The sequence below is a fragment of the Clarias gariepinus genome, chromosome 19 (genome assembly GCF_024256425.1).
Source record: "Clarias gariepinus isolate MV-2021 ecotype Netherlands chromosome 19, CGAR_prim_01v2, whole genome shotgun sequence".
NCBI lineage: Eukaryota > Metazoa > Chordata > Actinopteri > Siluriformes > Clariidae > Clarias > Clarias gariepinus.
This window is the reverse complement of record NC_071118.1, coordinates 26660371-26679475: the sequence shown is the minus strand read 5'-3', so window position 1 is coordinate 26679475 and position 19105 is coordinate 26660371. Positions and strand designations below refer to the sequence as shown.

The window sequence follows — 19105 nt, the reverse complement described above, 5'->3', positions numbered from 1 at the left end:
TTTTGTTAAGAAAAAACAAACAAAGAAAGTAAATAAACAACTAAAGCAAACTCAAATGTAAGTATCCCCTGTGTGTGTGTGTGTGTGTAGAGGACTGTGTTGGTGTCAGGTACTCCAGTGTGGGTGAGAGGTGGTGAGGAGAAGGATGGAGGGATGAACAAATTACATTAGTACATGAACTCAATAATACAGATTTGAAAATGTTATGTTAGTAGTTTACTATAACAAATTATGTTAAATAGTAATTAAAGCATTAAAACCAGTCATTTCAAATGTTTTTTTTTATTAGAATGAAACATCTGCTGATAGTTTTGTGGCCACTAGGGGGCTCAAGCTGAAAAGATAATCAAGAGAGAAAAAATAGGTCCCCACCAGGGGGCGCCATATAGCAGCACAAAATAAAGCTAGAAAAAGAAAATGATAAAAATGTAAAGATTTGTCACTATTTGATTCATAATCATTTAAGGAATAATTGTACATTTTAGAAATCTGTATGATGTTTAAAAATATTTATATTTGCAGTAAAGATAATTTATTATTATTATTATTATTATTATTATTATTATTATTATTATTATATCTTAGCATGTTTAACTTATTTGTTTTTATAAATTTCTGGTCAATTCACCGATGTGACACATTACAAACATACTTTTCATAAAAACACACACAAACTACTTACACTTTAATAAAGATTTTATGTTTTTATTCATTTATGATAATTTTATGTTTTGCTACTCATTTACACACACACACACACACACACATATATATATATATATATATATATATATATATATATATATATATATATATATATAAAAGCATATTAGCATTATTATGCAGTTATATAAAAATAAATAATAAAAGACGGATGTATAATGAACTTATACTGTATATACTGTGTGTGTGTGAGAGAAAGGGAGAGAGAGAGAGATGGAGTTGGTCACATGACCAGAGCCAGAGCTAAAAGACATCAGATATTTGAGGGCTATGAACAATTAATATGAAGTTACATAAAACATATTATAATTACAGTATTATAATACAGATACATCATATGTTTTACGTAACTTCATTTTAATTGTATACACTATATACAATACATTCTGTATAAGTTCATTTAAAATCAGGACAGGCAAGAGTTACATTTAAAGCTTAGTTTACTGTAAAAGTCTTTTAGAGCTTTACGAAAAGAAAATGTTTCTAAAAATAAAACAGAAAAATTACATTCAAGACAATAAAATGAGCAACATGCAGAATATAGAGTATCATCGCTGTAGATCTCACAATACATGACAGGTTTAAGTTGGTGTTTTATAAAAATTTTAGTAAAAAATTATAAAAGAAATACATGTAATGCATAATTTCAAATAATAATTTTAAATAAATATGAATGACTTTATACATATCACATTTTCTTACAATTCTAAACAAACTTAGGAATTAATTTGCTTCCACTACATGGGATTTTGTGACGCATGAATAGTTAAAAGTGCACCACCTGCAGGATCATAGTGGAACAACAGCTATTTAACACTCACTCATTCACTCGCTCACTCATCATCTATATCATTTATTCCTGTATTCAGGTTCGCAGAGGCACACACACATTCATTCACACATCACGGTCAATTTGGGAACACCAGTAAGACTAATCTGCATGTTGTTGGACTTGTTGTTTTTACTAACAGATAATTACAAAAGTACATTTGCCATGATGGTCAGGAAAGTAAATCGCAATATGAATATACTGTATCATCTCTAGGGTTAGTTAAAAGGTTAAAGCTAATAATAATCTGATGAGAATCAGTGATATTATTATTATTTCAGGTTGAAGCTCACGTACATGTCTGTGTGTCTCTCTGTACAGCAGAACTCTCTGTCTAAGTTATCAATACAAAGAAATCCCATTCTGTAAGGTTGAGGATCTTTGTTGTCCTTCTTTAGTGCTCAGACAAATACACTCCCTGTTCGGTAATCGGAGAGTGAATCACAGATGAAAAATGGAAAAAGTAGATAAAAGGATAAAGATGAAGTTTTGTCTTAAAACCACTCCAGCGTGTTAAAATTCACTTCTACCACTTCAGCGCTGTTATTTCAGCCAAAGTGAAAATATGGACTAATCCCAGTCAAAATATTCACTTTATCTTTTCTAATTAATATCTATTGGTGCAGGTGTGTGTTTAAATTGAGCGAGTAGCGCATTAGTAGATTATTTTAAAGTACAGGGTGGGCCATTTATATGGATACACCTTAATAAAATGGGAATGGTTGGTGATATTAACTTCCTGTTTGTGGCACATTAGTATATGTGAGGGGGAAAACTTTTCAAGATGGGTGGTGACCATGGTGGCCATTTTGGATCCAAATTTTGGTGTCATGTGACACATCAAACTTATTGGGAATTTCACAGGAAAAACAATAGTGTGCTTGGTTTTAACGTAACTTTATTCTTTCATGAGTTATTTACAAGTTTCTGACCACTTATAAAGCAGTTATTAGCAGTTTGCTAACTGTAGCATGGGAGATGGGTGGTCTCGTCGGGTGTCTTGCATTGCAATCTGCTGCTAATAACTGCTTTATACAGGGTCAGAAACTTGTAAATAACTCATGAAAGAATAAAGTTACATTTGAACCAAGCACACCATTGTTTTTCCTGTCAAATTCCCAATAGGTTTGATGTGTCACATGACCCTCTTCCTACTGAAAAAAAACTAAAGTTGGATCCAAAATGGCCGACTTTAAAATGGCCACTATGGTCACCACCCATCCTGAAAAGTTTTCCCCCTCACATATACTAATGTGACACAAACAGGACGTTATTATCACCAACCATTCCCAGTTTATTAAGGTGTATCCATATAAATGGCCCACCCTGTACATTATTAAATAAACACATAACATGGCTTTTACTAAACATTAGACATTTTAATTAGAAAAGATGAAGTGAATATTTTTACTGGGATTAGTCCATATTTTCACTTTGGCTGAAATAACAGCGCTGACGTGGTATAAGTGAATTTTAACATGCTGGAGTGGTTCATTCAGCACGATTCTCATGATGCCCGGCAAAATATATCGCGATATTAATACTGTATAATCACATCATGACATGTGATTAGCATTTCCCAGAATTCATCAGTGCATTCTCCACGCGCGCGCGCGCGCGCGGCCTCGTCACATTCCTGCATTCTCCGTCCCTCTCTCTCTCGAGCGCGTGCTCGCGCGCGGCCTCGTCACATTCCTGCATTCTCCGTCTCTCTCTCTCTCTCTCTCTCGAGCGCGTGCGCGCGTGCGCGTTGGCTACTCTACGCTGCAGCTTTACACTTTCCCCTCCCTCCCTCTCTCTCTCTCATTTTCAATCTCTTTCTCCCTTTCACGTAATTCCTTTCACGTTTTCCCCAATGACGCGGCGGATTTGAGGCAGCACACCAACTCGAGTCACGTTTCCGGTCAGTATGGTTTCTTATTGTTTTAATATTTGCCTTTTAATTTAAACTCGTAGTATCTGGGCGTCAGTTGTTCCTACCTATATTCCGACAGAATCCCGCCTCCTTTTGTGGGATAGGCCAATCCGGTCCGTGTTCTGCGTCGTGATTGATCAATACGTCGCGAGTACGGGCGTGGTAACCAATCGCAGCGAGGGAAAATAGGAACGGCTGGAATACGGATAGGAGAAAAACAGGTTGGCTGGAAAATGTGTAGCGAGTCCAGCTATAACTGTCATTAGTCACTGTGTGAATAAATATATTTATTTTCTATAAACGTTTCGAGACGTTGGAATCATTTTGTCAGTAGAATTGGCTTCTTGGTGAAAATAAAGGTGTTTTATTCGATCATCAATAACAACAACAACAATAACAGTGTGATGTTGCTAGCCGTCTTTGCTAGCTGAGGTTTTAGCTAGTAGGGACGCTTGGGTGATGACGTCACTGCCGTACGTGGCCGCGTGTTTGTGATCGGCGCTGGAGGTCGTGTTAATGGTGGCGTTAGCTTTAATCTAGGATTTAAGGATAAATGATTAGCCTTGGTGTTGGCTAAGCTAGTTGTGGATCAACCCTGTCCCTCCTCTCTCACCTGGAGATCCAGCATCCTGCATGGCTCTGACTTAACACCCCCCCTTTCTCCTCTTTTTGTATCTCTCTCTCTCTCTCTCTCTCTCTCTCTCGTGTCTGTCTCTCTCTCTCTCGTGTCTGTCTCTCTCTCTCTCGTGTCTGTCTCTCTCTCTCTCGTGTCTGTCTCTCTCTCTCTCTCTCGTGTCTGTCTCTCTCTCTCTCTCTCGTGTCTGTCTCTCTCTCTCTCTCTCTGTCGTGTCTGTCTCTCTCTCTCTCTCTCGTGTCTGTCTCTCTCTCTCTCTCTCTCGTGTCTGTCTCTCGTGTCTCTCTCTCTCGTGTCTCTCTCTCTCGTGTCTCTCTCTCTCTCGTGTCTGTCTCTCTCTCTCTCTCTCTCGTGTCTGTCTCTCTCTCTCTCTCTCTCGTGTCTGTCTCTCTCTCTCTCTCTCTCTCTCTCTCGTGTCTGTCTCTCTCTCTCTCTCTCTCTCTCTCTCTCGTGTCTGTCTCTCTCTCTCTCTCTCTCTCGTGTCTGTCTCTCTCTCTCTCTCTCTCGTGTCTGTCTCTCTCTCTCGTGTCTGTCTCTCTCTCGTGTCTGTCTCTCTCTCGTGTCTCTCTCTCTCTCTCTCGTGTCTGTCTCTCTCTCTCTCTCTCGTGTCTGTCTCTCTCTCTCTCTCTCGTGTCTGTCTCTCTCTCTCTCTCTCGTGTCTGTCTCTCTCTCTCTCTCTCGTGTCTGTCTCTCTCTCTCTCTCTCGTGTCTGTCTCTCTCTCTCTCTCTCTCGTGTCTGTCTCTCTCTCTCTCTCGTGTCTCTCTCTCTCTCTCTCTCGTGTCTGTCTCTCTCTCGTGTCTGTCTCTCTGTCTGTCTCGTGTCTGTCTCTCTCTCGTGTCTGTCTCTCTCTCGTGTCTGTCTCTCTCTCGTGTCTGTCTCTCTCTCTCTCTCTCTTGTGTCTGTCTCTCTCTCTCTCTCTCTCGTGTCTGTCTCTCTCTCTCTCTCTCTCTCGTGTCTGTCTCTCTCTCTCTCTCTCTCGTGTCTGTCTCTCTCTCTCTCTCTCTCGTGTCTGTCTCTCTCTCTCTCTCTCTCGTGTCTGTCTCTCTCTCTCTCTCTCTCTCGTGTCTCTCTCTCTCTCTCTCTCTCGTGTCTGTCTCTCTCTCTCTCTCTCGTGTCTGTCTGTCTCTCTCGCTCTCTCGTGTCTGTCTGTCTCTCTCTCTCTCTCGTGTCTGTCTCTCTCTCTCGTGTCTCTCTCTCTCTCGTCTGTCTCTCTCTCTCTCTCGTGTCTGTCTCTCTCTCTCTCTCTCGTGTCTGTCTCTCTCTCTCTCTCTCTCTCTCTCTCGTGTCTGTCTCTCTCTCTCTCTCTCTCTCTCGTGTCTGTCTCTCTCTCTCTCTCTCTCGTGTCTGTCTCTCTCTCTCTCTCTCTCGTGTCTGTCTCTCTCTCTCGTGTCTGTCTCTCTCTCGTGTCTGTCTCTCTCTCTCTCGTGTCTGTCTCTCTCTCTCTCTCTCGTGTCTGTCTCTCTCTCTCTCTCTCGTGTCTGTCTCTCTCTCTCTCTCTCTCGTGTCTGTCTCTCTCTCTCTCTCGTGTCTGTCTGTCTGTCTGTCTCGTGTCTGTCTCTCTCTCGTGTCTGTCTCTCTGTCTGTCTCGTGTCTGTCTCTCTCTCGTGTCTGTCTCTCTCTCGTGTCTGTCTCTCTCTCGTGTCTGTCTCTCTCTCTCTCTCGTGTCTGTCTCTCTCTCTCTCTCTCTCGTGTCTGTCTCTCTCTCTCTCTCTCTCTCGTGTCTGTCTCTCTCTCTCTCTCTCTCTCGTGTCTGTCTCTCTCTCTCTCTCTCTCGTGTCTGTCTCTCTCTCTCTCTCTCGTGTCTGTCTCTCTCTCTCTCTCTCTCGTGTCTGTCTCTCTCTCTCTCTCTCTCGTGTCTGTCTCTCTCTCTCTCTCTCTCGTGTCTGTCTCTCTCTCTCTCTCTCTCTCGTGTCTGTCTCTCTCTCTCTCTCTCGTGTCTGTCTCTCTCTCTCTCTCTCGTGTCTGTCTCTCTCTCTCTCTCTCGTGTCTGTCTGTCTCTCTCTCTCTCTCGTGTCTGTCTGTCTCTCTCTCTCTCTCTCGTGTCTGTCTGTCTCTCTCTCTCTCTCTCGTGTCTGTCTGTCTCTCTCTCTCTCGTGTCTGTCTGTCTCTCTCTCTCTCTCGTGTCTGTCTGTCTCTCTCTCTCTCTCGTGTCTGTCTGTCTCTCTCTCTCTCTCTCGTGTCTGTCTCTCTCTCTCTCTCTCGTGTCTGTCTCTCTCTCTCTCTCTCGTGTCTGTCTCTCTCTCTCTCTCTCGTGTCTGTCTCTCTCTCTCTCTCGTGTCTGTCTCTCTCTCTCTCTCTCGTGTCTCTCTCTCTCTCTCTCTCTCTCGTGTCTCTCTCTCTCTCTCTCTCGTGTCTCTCTCTCTCTCTCTCTCTCTCTCTCTCTCGTGTCTGTCTGTCTGTCTGTCTCTCTGTCTCTCTCTCGTGTCTGTCTCGTGTCTGTCTCTCTCTCTCTCTCTCTCTCTCGTGTCTGTCTGTCTGTCTCGTGTCTGTCTCTCTCTCTCGTGTCTGTCTCTCTCTCTCTCTCTCGTGTCTGTCTCTCTCTCTCTCTCTCGTGTCTGTCTCTCTCTCGTGTCTCTCTCTCTCTCTCTCTCTCTCGTGTCTCTCTCTCTCTCTCTCTCTCTCTCTCTCTCGTGTCTGTCTGTCTGTCTGTCTCTCTGTCTCTCTCTCGTGTCTGTCTCTCTCTCTCTCTCGTGTCTGTCTCTCTCTCTCTCTCTCTCGTGTCTGTCTCTCTCTCTCTCTCTCTCTCTCGTGTCTGTCTGTCTGTCTCGTGTCTGTCTCTCTCTCTCGTGTCTGTCTCTCTCTCTCGTGTCTGTCTCTCTCTCTCTCTCGTGTCTGTCTGTCTGTCTCGTGTCTGTCTGTCTGTCTCGTGTCTGTCTCTCTCTCTCGTGTCTGTCTCTCTGTCTCGTGTCTGTCTCTCTCTCTCGTGTCTGTCTCTCTCTCTCGTGTCTGTCTCTCTCTCTCTCGTGTCTGTCTCTCTCTCTCTCGTGTCTCTCTCTCTCTCTCGTGTCTCTCTCTCTCTCTCGTGTCTCTCTCTCTCTCTCGTGTCTCTCTCTCTCTCTCTCGTGTCTGTCTCTCTCTCTCTCGCTCGTGTCTGTCTGTCTGTCTCGTGTCTGTCTCTCTCTCGTGTCTCTCTCTCTCTCTCTCTCTCTCTCTCTCGTGTCTCTCTCTCTCTCTCTCTCTCTCGTGTCTCTCTCTCTCTCTCTCTCTCTCTCTCTCTCGTGTCTGTCTGTCTGTCTGTCTCTCTGTCTCTCTCTCGTGTCTGTCTCGTGTCTGTCTCTCTCTCTCTCTCTCTCTCTCGTGTCTGTCTGTCTGTCTCGTGTCTGTCTCTCTCTCTCGTGTCTGTCTCTCTCTCTCTCTCTCGTGTCTGTCTCTCTCTCTCTCTCTCGTGTCTGTCTCTCTCTCTCGTGTCTCTCTCTCTCTCTCTCTCTCGTGTCTCTCTCTCTTTCTCTCTCTCTCTCTCGTGTCTGTCTGTCTGTCTGTCTCTCTGTCTCTCTCTCGTGTCTGTCTCTCTCTCTCTCTCGTGTCTGTCTCTCTCTCTCTCTCTCTCGTGTCTGTCTCTCTCTCTCTCTCTCTCTCTCGTGTCTGTCTGTCTGTCTCGTGTCTGTCTCTCTCTCTCGTGTCTGTCTCTCTCTCTCGTGTCTGTCTGTCTGTCTCGTGTCTGTCTGTCTGTCTCGTGTCTGTCTCTCTCTCTCGTGTCTGTCTCTCTCTCTCGTGTCTGTCTCTCTCTCTCGTGTCTGTCTCTCTCTCTCGTGTCTGTCTCTCTCTCTCGTGTCTGTCTCTCTCTCTCGTGTCTCTCTCTCTCTCTCGTGTCTCTCTCTCTCTCTCGTGTCTCTCTCTCTCTCTCGTGTCTCTCTCTCTCTCTCGTGTCTCTCTCTCTCTCTCTCTCTCGTGTCTGTCTCTCTCTCTCTCGCTCGTGTCTGTCTGTCTGTCTCGTGTCTGTCTCTCTCTCGTGTCTGTCTGTCTGTCTCGTGTCTGTCTCTCTCTCGTGTCTGTCTCTCTCTCTCGTGTCTGTCTCTCTCTCTCGTGTCTGTCTCTCTCTCTCGTGTCTGTCTGTCTCTCTCTCGTGTCTGTCTGTCTCTCTCTCGTGTCTGTCTGTCTCTCTCTCTCTCTCTCGTGTCTGTCTGTCTCTCTCTCTCTCTCTCTCTCGTGTCTGTCTGTCTCTCTCTCTCTCTCTCTCTCTCGTGTCTGTCTGTCTGTCTCTCTCTCTCTCTCGTGTCTGTCTGTCTCTCTCTCTCGTGTCTGTCTGTCTCTCTCTCTCGTGTCTGTCTGTCTCTCTCTCGTGTCTGTCTGTCTCTCTCTCGTGTCTGTCTGTCTCTCTCTCTCTCTCTCGTGTCTGTCTGTCTCTCTCTCTCTCTCTCTCTCGTGTCTGTCTGTCTCTCTCTCTCTCTCTCTCTCTCGTGTCTGTCTGTCTGTCTCTCTCTCTCTCTCGTGTCTGTCTGTCTCTCTCTCTCGTGTCTGTCTGTCTCTCTCTCTCGTGTCTGTCTGTCTCTCTCTCTCGTGTCTGTCTGTCTCTCTCTCTCGTGTCTGTCTGTCTCTCTCTCTCTCTCGTGTCTGTCTGTCTCTCTCTCTCTCTCGTGTCTGTCTGTCTCTCTCTCTCTCTCGTGTCTGTCTGTCTGTCTCTCTCTCTCTCTCGTGTCTGTCTGTCTGTCTCTCTCTCTCTCTCGTGTCTGTCTGTCTCTCTCTCTCTCTCGTGTCTGTCTGTCTGTCTCTCTCTCTCTCGTGTCTGTCTGTCTGTCTCTCTCTCTCTCGTGTCTGTCTGTCTCTCTCTCTCTCGTGTCTGTCTGTCTCTCTCTCTCTCGTGTCTGTCTGTCTCTCTCTCTCTCGTGTCTGTCTGTCTCTCTCTCTCTCTCTCTCTCGTGTCTGTCTGTCTCTCTCTCTCTCTCTCTCTCGTGTCTGTCTGTCTCTCTCTCTCTCTCTCTCTCGTGTCTGTCTGTCTCTCTCTCTCTCTCTCTCTCTCGTGTCTGTCTGTCTCTCTCTCTCTCTCTCTCTCTCTCGTGTCTGTCTGTCTCTCTCTCTCTCTCTCTCTCTCGTGTCTGTCTGTCTCTCTCTCTCTCTCTCTCTCTCGTGTCTGTCTGTCTCTCTCTCTCTCTCTCTCTCTCGTGTCTGTCTGTCTCTCTCTCTCTCTCTCTCTCTCGTGTCTGTCTGTCTCTCTCTCTCTCTCTCTCTCTCGTGTCTGTCTGTCTCTCTCTCTCTCTCTCTCTCTCGTGTCTGTCTGTCTCTCTCTCTCTCTCTCTCTCTCTCGTGTCTGTCTCTCTCTCTCTCTCTCTCTCTCGTGTCTGTCTCTCTCTCTCTCTCTCTCTCTCTCGTGTCTGTCTCTCTCTCTCTCTCTCTCTCTCTCGTGTCTGTCTCTCTCTCTCTCTCTCTCTCTCGTGTCTGTCTCTCTCGTGTCTGTCTCTCTCTCTCTCTCGTGTCTGTCTCTCTCGTGTCTGTCTCTCTCTCTCTCTCTCTCTCTCGTGTCTGTCTGTCTCTCTCTCTCTCTCTCTCTCTCTCTTGTCTGTCTGTCTCTCTCTCTCTCTCTCTCTCTCTCGTGTCTGTCTGTCTCTCTCTCTCTCTCTCTCTCTCTCGTGTCTGTCTGTCTCTCTCTCTCTCTCTCTCTCTCGTGTCTGTCTGTCTCTCTCTCTCTCTCTCTCTCTCGTGTCTGTCTGTCTCTCTCTCTCTCTCTCTCTCGTGTCTGTCTGTCTCTCTCTCTCTCTCTCTCTCGTGTCTGTCTGTCTCTCTCTCTCTCTCTCTCTCGTGTCTGTCTGTCTCTCTCTCACTTTCTCTCTCTCAGTACAGAAAGGTTTTATCGGCATGAATGTTAACAAAAAAATGGCATTGTTGTCAGTGCAGTTATGAAAGTTTGATTATATTTTAAATAACATCAATCTGAATTAATGAGCATATATAAACATTATAAACATTAAGTATAAAATAATAATATAGTAAATAATAAAGGAGCAAAAAAAAAAAAAAACATCAGCACCAGCAACTTAATCATAACAATAATAACAACAACTACCTGAACAATTGTGATGCTAAAGTGTAATGTAATTGGTTAGGACGTGCACATTGTGTGTGTGTGTATGTCTCTCTCTCTCTCTCTCTCTCTCTCTCTCTCTCTCTCGTGTCTGTCTGTCTCTCTCTCTCTCTCGTGTCTGTCTGTCTCTCTCTCTCTCTCGTGTCTGTCTGTCTCTCTCTCTCTCTCGTGTCTGTCTGTCTCTCTCTCTCTCTCGTGTCTGTCTGTCTCTCTCTCTCTCTCGTGTCTGTCTGTCTCTCTCTCTCTCGTGTCTGTCTGTCTCTCTCTCTCTCGTGTCTGTCTGTCTCTCTCTCTCTCGTGTCTGTCTGTCTCTCTCTCTCTCTCTCTCGTGTCTGTCTGTCTCTCTCTCTCTCTCTCTCTCGTGTCTGTCTGTCTCTCTCTCTCTCTCTCTCTCGTGTCTGTCTGTCTCTCTCTCTCTCTCTCTCTCGTGTCTGTCTGTCTCTCTCTCTCTCTCTCTCTCTCGTGTCTGTCTGTCTCTCTCTCTCTCTCTCTCTCTCGTGTCTGTCTGTCTCTCTCTCTCTCTCTCTCTCTCGTGTCTGTCTGTCTCTCTCTCTCTCTCTCTCTCTCGTGTCTGTCTGTCTCTCTCTCTCTCTCTCTCTCTCGTGTCTGTCTGTCTCTCTCTCTCTCTCTCTCTCGTGTCTGTCTGTCTCTCTCTCTCTCTCTCTCTCTCGTGTCTGTCTGTCTCTCTCTCTCTCTCTCTCGTGTCTGTCTGTCTCTCTCTCTCTCTCTCTCGTGTCTGTCTCTCTCTCTCTCTCTCTCTCTCTCGTGTCTGTCTCTCTCTCTCTCTCTCTCTCTCTCGTGTCTGTCTCTCTCTCTCTCTCTCTCTCTCTCTCGTGTCTGTCTCTCTCTCTCTCTCTCTCTCTCTCGTGTCTGTCTCTCTCGTGTCTGTCTCTCTCTCTCTCTCTCTCTCTCTCGTGTCTGTCTCTCTCGTGTCTGTCTCTCTCTCTCTCTCTCTCTCTCGTGTCTGTCTGTCTCTCTCTCTCTCTCTCTCTCTCTCTCGTGTCTGTCTGTCTCTCTCTCTCTCTCTCTCTCTCTCGTGTCTGTCTGTCTCTCTCTCTCTCTCTCTCTCTCGTGTCTGTCTGTCTCTCTCTCTCTCTCTCTCTCTCGTGTCTGTCTGTCTCTCTCTCTCTCTCTCTCTCTCGTGTCTGTCTGTCTCTCTCTCTCTCTCTCTCTCTCGTGTCTGTCTGTCTCTCTCTCTCTCTCTCTCTCGTGTCTGTCTGTCTCTCTCTCTCTCTCTCTCTCGTGTCTGTCTGTCTCTCTCTCTCTCTCTCTCTCGTGTCTGTCTGTCTCTCTCTCACTTTCTCTCTCTCAGTACAGAAAGGTTTTATCGGCATGAATGTTAACAAAAAAATGGCATTGTTGTCAGTGCAGTTATGAAAGTTTGATTATATTTTAAATAACATCAATCTGAATTAATGAGCATATATAAACATTATAAACATTAAGTATAAAATAATAATATAGTAAATAATAAAGGAGCAAAAAAAAAAAAAAACATCAGCACCAGCAACTTAATCATAACAATAATAACAACAACTACCTGAACAATTGTGATGCTAAAGTGTAATGTAATTGGTTAGGACGTGCACATTGTGTGTGTATGTCTCTCTCTCTCTCTCTCTCTCTCTCTCTCTCTCTCTCTCTCTATCCCTCCCTCTCTCCTTTTGTTAGATCTGCATTATCCCCAGCCTCAGATCTCTAGATGCAGGGATGTAAGCCCATAACACCCTGGCTGCATGATGTGGTCATGGAATCAGAGTTGCCTGCACGCTTCAGGGGAAAGTAGAAAAAACAAGCCAGGTGCAGACTGGGTGACATCATAAAATATTTAGCATAATAACTAAATCATTGTGAATGTTTACATATTAAACATTCGTATATTAAGAAGGAAGATTCACTGAAGAATAGAATAGAAATATGTCAGCATAGAAGAGAATATAAAATAATAATTTAACTTTATAGAAGAGGATATAGTTATAGTAGAATGGAATAGAATAGAGTTGTAGCATAATAGACCAGAGATGGATAGTAGAAATTGCTCATGGTGATTATTAGTAGTGATTGGTTGCTGGGAACATCTGAGGCTTTCCACATGGGGTCAAGGATAGAGAGAGAGAAGGACGTGTGTGTGTGTTTGTGTGTGTGGACTTTTAGGTAAGAAAGCTTTGAGCTTTGGCAGTGACATAAAAGTAAATTAAATAAACAAAAAGTGGCCTGAGTCTGATGCAATCACTGCGCGCGCACACACACAGACACAGACACACACACACACACACACACACACACACACACACACACACACACACAGAAGGGAAAACGTAAATAAGGCATCTGACAAAGTACAGGCGTGCTTCATTCACCTACTTCATTCTTCAACTTCCTGACTCTCACTAAGCCACGCCCCCACCTGTTACATACTGTAGGTGTTGACACTAACAAAAAATAAATAAATAAAACATTGTCATCTAAGACTCCCTGTCTGTCGGCACACCTTTAACATTTTTAAAATGTAAAAAAAAAAAAAAAAAAAGATATTCCTTGTGGCTGAGCAGCCGAGCCGAACGATGTTGTGTGTGTGTGTTCTGTGAAACCACCCAGGCCAGCTGTGATGTTAAGGTATTAAGTAATGATCTCTAAGTGAGTGATGTGGTTGGTGTTAAGCGGCGGCTTCACTGCTGCGCTCCACTGAAACATGAGATCTCGGGCGTTTGGTCTCCACGGGATATTAATCTGTGTCTGAACACACAGCTGGAGCACGGAGAAGTCGCTCAGGCTTCAGGAAAGTCCTGCTTGATTAAGTTTTCTATAAGGAGAGAGTTTCTTACATCTTATGGAAGGAGTCTCCAGTGTCGGTGCTCTGTGTCAAGTCTCGGCTGCATTCCAGACATTGTGTGAACATAAAGGACTTGCGTTCACGTGGATAAACACACAATGCCGAGTATGTGTGTGTGTGTGTAAACACGGCTGTGCTTTTAATTACTGTACTGGCTGTGTTTGTTATGAATAGATATAAGAGCTGGAAGATAAGATGATGTAATAAATTATGTCACAAGTTGTTTTTTGAGATCATGGTCATGTTGGCTTTTTTAGAATTTGCAATTATTTAAAAATATATAAAAGTAAAGTAAATTATATGTTTTAAAATTAATAAAATAATAATTAAATGAAAAATTTATAGCTACATAAAAAAAATCAAATTACCATTAAAAGAATTAAATAATTAAAATAATTCATTGATTAATAATTAATTTAATAAAAATGAATATAAATAATTGAAAAGTGGATAAAATATATTTTTTTAAATGCTTTACTTAAATATTTTTTTACATATTTTACACAACTTATTTTAAAAAAATCAAAGCAAAAATTACAAAACAAAGTTTTCTACCAGGTGGGGATAAAAGATCTCCCACCTATTAAATGTGCACTGTTCAGGCTGTAGTTATGGTGGTAGAAAAGTGGCTCCATGGTGGTGTAGATCGGATCCGGTAGGTTAGGCTCTACTGTTTTCAGTTACCCATCATGTGTTGGCCCGGTGAACATTGGGGCTTTGTTGTTCAAGCGTATAATGAAAAGAACCGTTCTGTGATGTCACAGAGAGCGTTCCGTACACGCCTCGTGCTGGGTCGGATTGCATCCGTACCAGATCGGAAAAAGATTTGGCTATGGATATCTAACCTTTGAGTGGCTGGATCCACACTGAAAAGAAAATGATCTGGCAGACCTAGGAGCGTTAGAACACCAGAACATGTGGAAGCAGTAGGAGCATCCATTCAGCGATCTCCAAGGTGAGCCGCTCATCAAAACATGCCATGGCACTCGTGATATCAAGTCACATCCGTATCAGCGGAGCAGTAAACAAGCTGGACGTAACACTAACGTTGGAGACCTTTCTGTGCCCCAGATTTGATGATGTGGATACAAAACACTTGTGGTTTCAACAGGACTGGGCCACAACGTACGCTCTGAGTGTTGAGGGGAATTGTTTCCTGGACGTTTGATCTCTTTAAGGGAACACGTGGTGTGGCCGGTACGGTCACCAGATTTAAACCCATGTGACTTTTTTTTGGAGATACCTAAAGGAAAAAGTTTTTAAACATCGTCCTCGATCTCTTGAAGATTTGAAGGAAAGGATCAGACAGGAAATCGGTGACATCCCACCTAATGTTGACCCTGAGAGTGGTGGAAAACTTTCTACTGTTTTCCAATGTTTTTTTATATCCCTTCAAAATGTCGGAGGTCTTTATGTCCTACCCTGTATATTAAAAAATTTATATAGTACTGTAATAAACATTTTAAAGAACCATATCACAAATAAAGAAAACAAAATAACAGTGACTGTTTTGCGGAATTTCTTTTTGTTTTTCATTACAAGCCTAAAGCCTGCTGTCTTGTCTTATTTACTATTTTTGCATCACCACCACCTTCTCGTATTGATCTCCCTCAGCTTCTTTTTTCTAATCTCATCGCTCTTAAGAAACCCATCCAATATCAACTACTTTTGTCCCTCGTTCATATCCGTTCAGCCCTACTCCTCTCATCATTGAGCCTTAAGCTCCTCCGCTGGATGTACATATGAGAGATTTCATTACCCAGCTCTCTGAGGAATATACCTCAGTAGAACGTTCTTCATCGTTCCAGAGACGCCTCACATTGGTACAGACGGGACGAAACAAAACAATACTGAATATGTGGAGACCAAAGAGACGCAGAACTCTCCATCACTGCACACGTCATCTGAAAACAACAGCACTGTTGTTACACACTGTGTGTGTGTGTATGTGTATCCATCCATCTCTCTGTCATCACATTACATATTTACTAAAACTTCTGCTTTTCCCACGAAGCAGAACAAGTTGTTGACCTCTTCGTGGGTTAAGTGTCTCTCTCTTCCTGTCTCGTGTCTTGTCACATGACCCTTTAAACTCACTTTCAGATGCAAGATACTCATCTTTGTTTTGACGGGTCGTGTCACAGGAGGAATGATATTCCCAAGTATTTTATGTGATTAAACTATACAGGGGTTTGTTGTCTGGCATGCGTGCCTATGATGTACGTGCGTGAAGGCCGTTTCCAGGGCAACAAGCTGGCGTAGTCACGACCGAGCGCGCTGCTGCCGATCAATACACCGCCGCGGGGGTTCCTACAGAAGTGCGAGGTTGGCGATTCAGATGTGTCCAAGTGAGAATTTATGTCAAAGCCCAACGCCTCCCATGTTAATTTTGTGTTCATTCAACAGTATTTGTTTGATTTCGGGTTTCTGGTTTGCTCGGGAGGTTTACCGAGCCACTGATCTCAAACAAAACACGCAGAGAGATCACAATGTGTGTTGCGCTGCTTCACTAAAAGTAAACATGAAACGCGGTGAGTTATCACGGATATAACGTGGAATTGTAAAAAGTGAAGAGAAGTAAAGGAATGAAGTAAAAATACAGAACAAATCTTACAAGCCAAACACAAGCATCTTCTACAGCTGATTCTCCGGTTCGTGTTCGTTACAGCGTTCATGTTCTTTGTTTTATGCCCTATGTAGTGTGCAAACAGTGTGTACAGGAAATCCATTGGAGATTTCTGGGGAATGTTGGGTTTACCTTCGATCAGGATGCAAACATCATAAGCACAAGTTTCTTTTATTACACGTTTTTCTTATGTTCAAATGTTAAACGTTGTCCTTTACGCTAGCTGGATGATGAAGATTCCAGTTAGACTCGTTAATTAGGACGTGCCCATGTGACAGTACTCACTATTAACATTCCGTCCTTGAGCACTTACTTAAGTAACCGTATTCAGCGTGCATGCTCAGGTGTGACGAATTCTGCCAAACTCTAATGAAAATAATTAGCAGAAGTAACAGCCTTTCGATTGTTTCTTGCTGGAGAACCAGATGTCCTCCTACTTGGCTAAAGTTAGACCAAAAGCCTAGGGGGGAGGTGGAGTCGGTCATGGTCCACCTCTTCTTGGTTTATTCGAGCAAAAGGTACAAGGGGCGGAGTCTTATATGATCCGGCTTCTCCTGCTTGGGTGTATTCGAACCCAAAGTCCAGGGGGTGGAGTCAGGCAAGATCCAGCTCCTCCTACTTGGGTGTACTCTTTTTATATTTGTCACATACGCAACAATACACAAGAAGGCTTGTACAACTGTCCGTGACATAAAAAGGAAAGACGGGATAGAATAAACAGAGACAGAAAAATAAACTAAAGAAAGAATTTACAATTTGGATTATTTATAAAAAATAAATAAAAAAAAAGACATTCAATGTACAAATTTACAGATTTACAGAATTAACAATAAAAATAGAAATATAAAAGTTACAGAGAATGTGCGAAGTCTATTTGTATACTGAGAAATATATATATTTTAAAAATAATAACTATAAAAGGGTACAGATATGGTGTTTAGGAATGACGGCAGCTGTAAGAGTGAAACATAAAGTATAGTCATAACACGGAGGTGTGTAACTACAGAGTGCAGTTTTAGAGATCATCAAAGCATTCTTTGTAGTACAGTTCTAGAATCTAGATCCATATCAGGTGGGATTCTTTGGATTCCGAGGTGATCTGATGTGTCTGGTCATGCGGCAGGTCATGTTCTACAGAGCAACATGACGGAGATATGAGTGTTTATCTTCATATCGTGGAAGGTTTAAGAAAACCGCAGCGAGACGCTGATAAACCTGAGAAGAAATTCAAGTTTCATGTCTGCCGGAGATTGAGTAAGTAGACCTGCGTTTGGGTTCTGCTCTTACTGATGGCGCAGGTTTATAAGGACCTTAAATAGAGCTGTGTAAAAGCCGGTTTCATTGCCAAGCCATGAGTGCTATATTGTGTTTTAAAGCACTCAGTCTGAAGTACTGACTCCGGTGGGAAAGCCTGCATTGTATTATATTCCACAGGTGCACATTTGTGTGTGTGTGTGTGTGTGTGTGTATAAACACAAACTACTGTGAGGACCAAAAACAACCACCAAAAGTCCCCACAATGATAGGTTAGAGTCATATGTCCTCAAAACTACCTGGTCCTCATGAAATAGTACATTTATTTAAAATAAAATGTAAAAAAATATATATAGTAGATAAGAGCCAAGGTCTTTAACTTTAAGGAGTGAGGTAAACCTAGATTTAGTTAATATCTGTGCGCTTAACATTAAGTAGCAACGCTAACGGAAGGTCCTCACAAAGAAACAGAAGCATGAATGTGTGTGTGTGTGTCTTCAGTTTAAAACCCAGCACTGTTGCATTCCTAATCCTGATTGGTCAGAAGACCTCTTCGATAACCTTTACTTAAGCTTTGAACGTAGATCCAGCTTCAAGAAAAAAAAAATCACAGGTTTATGTTGATATGCTGCAATAGCCGGTTGAGATTTAGCGGTTATTCAGAGGTCCATGTGTTTGAGACACAGTACGTACAGGATATGACTCGTGACAACGCCACGTTTGCACTTCCTTTTCCACTTTTAGCAGCAAACGAGGGACCGAGGGAGCAGCAAACATCTGTCTGGAACCAGGCGTTTCCTCATCACCAGTGCTGATTGTCACACCATTTAGAGGCTTTGTTTTTTTTTTTTTTTTTTTTTAAAGGAGAACCAGGAAGTAGGATGGTGTTATATGGATGTAAGGTTTGAGTAAATAAACCCTTGAACCTAACACTACTTTCATGGAAGGGCATTGAATAGCACTTTTTTATTTATTTTTTGCTTCGCTAGGACTGAAGCAGAGTCTTACAGAAGATTAGAGTCTCTCTGTGGATATATAATAACACGGGACAGACTGGAATGGAGAAGAAGAAAGGAAGGAAGAGGGCGAGCTGAGGTTATAAATAAAACGCTGAATGTCAGACTAGGGCTGTTAACTGTTGTGAGGAGGTGAACCAGCTGCAAATAAACTGTAAAACTACCTGGGAGTCGTGTCGACGCGCTCGAGTATCAGCCCATCTATCACAACATGATTCCAGACAGCCCAACATTTTCCATACTGCAGCTCAGGAAAAGATGTTTGTCGTTCATTTATCTGATTAAAGTTATGGAAATGTCGAAATGTGTATAGAAACCTATCGTATACTAACAAACCCTGCCTTCTTTTTCTGTTGTCTGTTCACAGTCCCGCCCCCTCGTTCCTTCCCTCCCCTCAGTTGCCATGGAGAGCTCTTCGGTGGCGTCGGCGTCGTCAGAGGCGGGAAGCACGCGCTCACAGGAGATCGAAGAGCTGGAGCGATTTATCGACAGCTACGTGCTCGAGTATCAAGTGCAGGGACTTCTAAACGACAAGAACGACAATGAGAACGACAACGCTGACAAGCCGCAGTCCAACATCTCTCAGGTCTATATGAGCATGACCTATACCGTGACCTATATACACTTTATAAATAGCACATGTCTCAGGTGTACTATATGACTATGATCTGTGTAAACTAAGATAAATCAAGTCCAGCATGTCTTTCAGGTTTATATAAACTAGAAAAAAACCTAGTCCAATATTTCTCTGGTTTTTACAGCTGTAACCTGTTTATACTAATATAAACCGAGTCTCTCTCTGGTCTATATACCGTAACCTATATAAACTAGGATAAACCTAGTCCAATGTCTCTCTCAGGTTTATATCGCTGTAATCTGTAAAAAGTAGTATAAACCCAGTCTAGCATCTCTGTCAAGTTTATATAACTGTAAACTATATAATCTAGGGTAAGCCCAGTCTAATGTCTCTCTCAGGTTTATATGACTGTAATCTATACAGTATAAACTATAATAAACCCAGTCCAGCATATCTTTTCGGTTTATATAACCACAACCTACAGCTAACCACAACCTACAGCACCACTGCAATTTACTCCAGAAAACCTCTGGAATGTCATCAAGAGCAAGATGGAGGGTCACAAATTATCAATCAAAGCTGAGCTGTTTGCTTTGCTGCAAAAAGAGGGGCGTAAAGTTACCCAACAGCAGTGTGAAAAACTGGTGGAGAGACAAAACACATTGGGGCTATTATTCCACC

The 19105-nt window shown here is 43.2% G+C and overlaps 1 protein-coding gene across 2 annotated transcripts in view; it reads left to right on the top strand.

The window, feature by feature from the left end:
• The first annotated feature begins 3317 nt into the window (after positions 1–3317).
• Positions 3318–19105, top strand: part of ctif (CBP80/20-dependent translation initiation factor) — a 68234-nt gene continuing 52446 nt past the window's right edge. For both annotated transcript variants that reach the window (XM_053478651.1, XM_053478650.1), the window contains exons 1-2: positions 3318–3455; positions 18215–18433. In XM_053478651.1, coding sequence (XP_053334626.1) covers positions 18251–18433 — 183 coding nt within the window. In that variant the 5' untranslated portion in view covers positions 3318–3455; positions 18215–18250. The remainder of the gene's footprint in view (positions 3456–18214; positions 18434–19105) is intronic.